This window comes from Alligator sinensis, unplaced genomic scaffold (genome assembly GCF_000455745.1).
Source record: "Alligator sinensis unplaced genomic scaffold, ASM45574v1 scaffold1067_1, whole genome shotgun sequence".
In the NCBI taxonomy this organism is placed as follows: domain Eukaryota; kingdom Metazoa; phylum Chordata; order Crocodylia; family Alligatoridae; genus Alligator; species Alligator sinensis.
This window is the reverse complement of record NW_005842836.1, coordinates 488128-493766: the sequence shown is the minus strand read 5'-3', so window position 1 is coordinate 493766 and position 5639 is coordinate 488128. Positions and strand designations below refer to the sequence as shown.

The following is a 5639-nucleotide window of genomic DNA, read 5'->3' as shown; positions in this document are numbered from 1 at the left end:
AGCAGGATACCTTAGTCAAAATTCACTTAAATAATTAAATCAAAGCTATCAACTTGGATATTTTTTAAATAAGAACCTTCCTCTACCATGACATGCGGATTTCAGAAATTAGCAGTATACAAAGCATCACCCATTTGACCTGCAACTTGTTTTGAAATTTAACAGGATTTTCTCATATTTTGAAGTGTTTTTCAAATGTTCCCAGTTTGGGGACTCATAAAAAGTTAACCACAACTTTCTCTTTAAAAATCTGAACTTACAATTGAAACAGCTGTTGCCACCAGCAACTGAATGTAATTTCTTTACCCACTGGCTAGTTACATGCAGCAATAATCACACCTTCTTTTGTCATTCTGAGAGCATGGACAAATGATCATATTGAAGTGACTAAAGGGAAGATGGGGACTTACTGTGCAAGAGCTAATGAGCAATAACTGTGTGTGCCCACAGCTATGCAATGATAAGGAAAAGCTAAACTAGGGCTTTACTAGTTAACTGCAAGGGTAACTGCAGGAACACAGTTTCTGCAAAACAGTGTTTCTGTGATAAGCCCTTGCCTTCTCTTGTTTTACATTGATCATTTGTTCATAACCCAAAGTATTTTGTCTGTCCCAGTAGCGAGAAAACTTCTAGGAATAGTTTGATTTAAAGGGCTCATATATACCCGATACCTAATAATAGCAAATCAGAGACTGATTCCTTCAGGTGCACTCAAAAAGCCATTTATCTTATCAATTCCAATTCAGTTCCTGGCTAGTGTGCATATGAAAAGGACTGGGGACAACACCATCAGTCATCACTTTCTGACTATCGCTCAAAAGGAGAGCAACACTTCTCTTTCCTCTTCCCATACCTGGCAAATGGGGTGGGAGGTTCTAAATCTTAAGAGGAGGGTTTGTTCTAATGTTTCATTCCTTTTTCAATCTGAAACAGCCAAAGCCAGAAACAGCACAATACAAGAAGCCTCTGTTTTCCCCATTAGTACTGATGTTATTCAGGTATTGCACTGAACTTTCAGGCAGAGATGCCCCACCATGCTCACTGAGATTTTTTACTACTAGCTCACAAGTAAGTGTGATTTTTTGAGCCTCGTCAGACCTTGAGAGAGTTTTGTTTTTTTGACCAGGGTGTTCTACTGAAAACTAACTGCTGTCTTGCCCCTTTATTACACAGGCCATTTACAAAGACAGCATTGTTTCTGAGTTGATCTAGTCATACTTGTAGAGGAGCACATTTATGACATCTGTTGCTCTGGATACTTAGTATCACAAAACTGTAACTTCACACTGGGGGTTGGGAGACTGGAAGGAGGACAGGGACCAGAAAGAGTTGTCTCCACAGCAGTTGTTACAGGGAACAGAAGGTGTATCTACATGAAACGCTAATGGTGCAGCAGACTAACACTACTGCACATTAGAGCAGCATGAAAAAGCCATGCTAATGCACTAAGATGTAGCAGAATTAACCTACTGCATGTTAGCATCACTCAAAAAGTGTGCGCCAGCACTAATACACAGTAGCGCTGATTAGAGCGTATTAAGTTAGTACCTGTGATTACAGGTACTAAACATAATGCGCCGTAATTACTGAGCATCAATGAATATGTAGACATGTCCAGAGAGATCTAAGGCAGCAAGATTACATGACAAAATGGTTAGCTAGATTCACGCTAGACTAGTTTACTATTATAGTATCAGTGGTGAATATAGTTTTACAAGTTTCAAGCATACACAAAAACAGCCCAAATACCATATAGGCAAGTTCTTAGTCAATGAAAAATTAAAGGGTAATTTTACCACAAGTAGCAAAATAATGTTCTCCCAAGAAGCTGCTGCTATACGCTAACTACTAAAACTTTCCAGTCCTAAATTTACCAGAGGGAGGTGAGATGGAAAGAGAAAGGAAGATTCCTTCCCTAAAACACACCCTCCAGAAGCAAAACTTTTGCTTCCTCTCCAATAATCAGCATCAAGGAATGGGAGATACTTAAGTACCTTAATAGGGTCCTATTGGAACTTTCTCTGTGTACGTCATCTCTGCAGCAGCCTCTTGTTGGTGCATGAAACAAGAGGAAGTCAACTCTTTTCTCCTAGCCTCTCCTACTACTCAAAGGGAATGTTCTCTCTTCCTTCTTCCCAGAAGAGCTCCCAAATGACTGTGACAGGAGAGGAAGTTCTTTACTAAACTACAATTATACAGCCTCCTGACTGCTACTTTACATCCTCTTATCCGTCCAGTCCTTTGCAGTTGCTGCACAAACTTGCTCCAGCAGTACCAGTAGGGACAACTTTCCTAGGTCAAATCTGTTCTGAGAGGGTTTCTTCTTTGTTACATTTAATGGCAGACTGTAGGCCATGATGACATTAAGGACCACATACTGTCTACAACACACAGCAGTATCATGAGATCTGTACAGTCAAGGCAAAACATGGCCTTCCTATAGTAACTTAATGCTTACTCAACTTTTTTTTTTCCCCAAACACCTTATCTGTTGCATGTGTCACTCACCAGGGACACATGCTCCCTTTTAAGTCTATTGCTATTTCTGCCTTTTGTTTTTCTTCCTTCCCACCTTCTCAGTTTCCCCTCTCTGAGACTTTTCTGTTCTTCACATTTCCTTCTCAGTAGTAACCCTCAGTTCCTTACTTGGCATGCTTCATTTCAAATACCTACATCCCATTCCATCCCCTAATCAGCAATTAAAAATGTAATGTTCACAGGAAAGTGTTATCACTTGGCTTTAATAGTCAGATTCCAGGAAGATTAATAGGGAACAGGGAAATTCATATCTTTGGATCACCGTTTCAGGATGAACACAGATATATTACTGCACTGTTTACATCTGATTTCACAAAAACTTCCAAGAGGGCCAATTTTTTTTCTTTTAACGAAACCTTAAGTAGTGGAGAATTTGAAAGCGTTCTAAAGTAAGAAATTTACCAGTGCAGGCCCTACATTTGGCAGGATTGTATTATATCTTAGGACGTCAGTATTTACGTTCAGTTCAATTTGTCTTCCTTATTAGAAAAAACACTTGAGTTCTTAGAATGTAAAATGCCATTCATTCAAAATGAAAGCTTCCCGATTATTCAAAAACTGCTCCTGGATTAGACTTCATGGTTAATGACTGATCCATTTAAACAAGCTATTTAAATCTAAGTAATCTAAGTTTTGTGCACGCTCAGTAACATACTGAAAGTGTAGAACAAGCTGTAACCTACTCAACAATTACTGATCAAGCTGTTGGTGTCTTGACTCTTTCTAACATTTAATATATTTAAATTATTGGAAAGTTTTTAGGTTTGAAAGTTTCACTTTCAACAAGAATGTAGATACAGTCAATTCACATACTTTACACAGCACTTTTAGTTTTGTGAAGCATGTCTTCCTAAATGAGCTTCAACTAAACTGGCTTGTTTTCAGGGAATTATATAGTCTCTAAAATGTGAAAACTAGAAGTGCCCCCAAGAAACAGCAGCAGCTTTTTCTGTAGTTTTAAAATTCTAGAGGCCAGCCTTGTTGACAAGTTTTGAGAAAGGGAGAATACAAAGTACAGCTCTGTACATGAGCAGCGTTATGATATCCCGCATAGCTGAAGCTCCCCAACCTTGCTGCTTGCAATAAAGGCACAATATTTACCTAGTCACAAGTAATCTTCAGAAGTTAAAGTGAATCATCATCAAGCACTAAAACAAGAATTGGATTCTTCTGTCATTGCTAAATGATAACTAGAAGTGTCTAGTATAGCAGGAAGTTCTCATTACATAAAATGCATGTTAAGAGATTTACTGTACAAATTAAACTGTGATCTTCCACACCCCCAACCACAGAATTCTCTCTCTGTGTTTTAAGCAGAACTCACGGAGTATCTTTACGTAATAAAAAGCCGCTGTCCTTTTCAAGCACGGATGTAGAGCACCACATTTAAAATTCTAGCCAAGTGTGCCTGGGCATTTTGAGTGTGGTGGCAGAGGATCTTAAGTTGCCTAGTGAAAGTTAAAACTAATGAACTAAAAACCCGAATAATGAAGAGTTAACATCCCACTGAAAGAGAAGCAGTTCACATCACCATAACAACAATTTCAATCTCAAGATCATACTTTTTACTAGCGTTCTCCCCTGTGCAATTCACACTCTTTTGGGTGACTTGTGCTCTACAAAAAGGCAGCAAAAACCCAGATGCCAGATTTACCCAAGGATCAACTTTCCTACCTCAGTTTATTAAAACCAAAAAACAGCCTAAGATTATGAAGGCCGATCTGTTGTTCTGGTCTGGAAAAACAACTGCAGTTATCTATCATACTAAAAAAACATCTTCCCTTACAGCAGGGGGAGGTTCTTCTAAAGAGACAGCTACATAGATCTTTAAAATCCATAACAAAGTTTGAAGACTAGGGATTTTTAAAATCATATGATCTTTTCTGTGCCTACTGACTTAAAAATATCATAAAAATAAGGGCCATACATTTTCTAACTATAAGAAATGCATTTCAAGCAGGTTGTGTCAAACTTATGGTGAAGCCCAAAGTTTTCATGTTTCAGGACAGGAGGAACTAAAAAGTCCTAAAGATCAACATCCTCTTGCAGAACTAAAGTTTGTTTTAATTACTATTTTACACTCATATGAACTGACACACAGCTTGCCATTTCCAATACCTGAGCTTTACTCTATTCAGCATACTGGAAGCAGAAATAAAACCTGATCTTATAAACAACAAAACGTTTCTCATAGAGCTTTGTTTTCTCAATTTGAAAAAAATTACTATTTTTCACAGTTACTATACAGCACTGCACTTAAAGAATGCCAGATACACTATTTCAAACAACAGGAGATGAGTAAAAACTCACAGTCTAACCATAAGCTAACAAAACTGACATCAAGGTGCTAAAGTGACAATCATGATGCAGGAACCTACTACGCTGGGTGCTCTGCCCAAACCGTCGTAGTCTGAATTCATCTGAGAACAATTATTCTAATAAAATATGATACAACTGGATAGCAAAGAAAACCATGAAATGGCATGGACTTACCTTGATTCTCCGCTGCTGTTTCTTGCACTTTCTTCATCACTGTGCCCATTCATTGTAAATACTCAGAAGTTTAAAATATAAGTCCAAACACTTTAAAAGTTAGGTATTAAAAAGTCCACTTTCTAAGCTTCTTCCTTGTAGCCCACGTGCGTCTTCCAAGGTAGCTTGTTTGCTTGCCTGCTAACTGCAGGGACCAGAGATAGTTTTTTTCTCACACTACCTGAAACAGAGGTGGATATCAAAAGGTTAACACGACTTGAAGCGTTTCATGACCCCCGCCTCCCTCACGCCACCCCCAAGGATATGGAAGAGGCCGGCCTGTCACACAAACTCTTCGATTTGGAAATCGAATCGACCAGAGGGCTGGCACGTCACTCAACGGTCCCGTTCCCATTTAAAAGCGCTTCTCCATGTGAAAGGCCTCGACAAAGAGCGCCTGCCTGCGCGCCCCACTCTGAAACCTGGATTGAAGTTTACAGCCCAGGAGGCGTTGCGCGAAATACTTTGGGGTGAGGGGCTGTGCGGTGACAGGGGCCTCGTGGCTTTGAGAGGGTGCTTACAGGGGCCAGGTAAAGGCCAGCGAGGGGGGGGTTCCAGCTCTCCTTAAA

The 5639-nt window shown here is 39.5% G+C and overlaps 1 protein-coding gene across 1 annotated transcript in view; it reads right to left on the bottom strand.

Moving 5' to 3' along the window:
* CHD1 (chromodomain helicase DNA binding protein 1) overlaps nucleotides 1-5580 on the bottom strand; it is an 86897-nt gene extending 81317 nt beyond the window's left edge. Inside the window, exon 1 of the mRNA XM_006035445.3 lies at nucleotides 5032-5580. Coding sequence (XP_006035507.1) covers nucleotides 5032-5084 — 53 coding nt within the window. The 5' untranslated portion in view covers nucleotides 5085-5580. The remainder of the gene's footprint in view (nucleotides 1-5031) is intronic.
* Nucleotides 5581-5639: the final 59 nt, after the last annotated feature.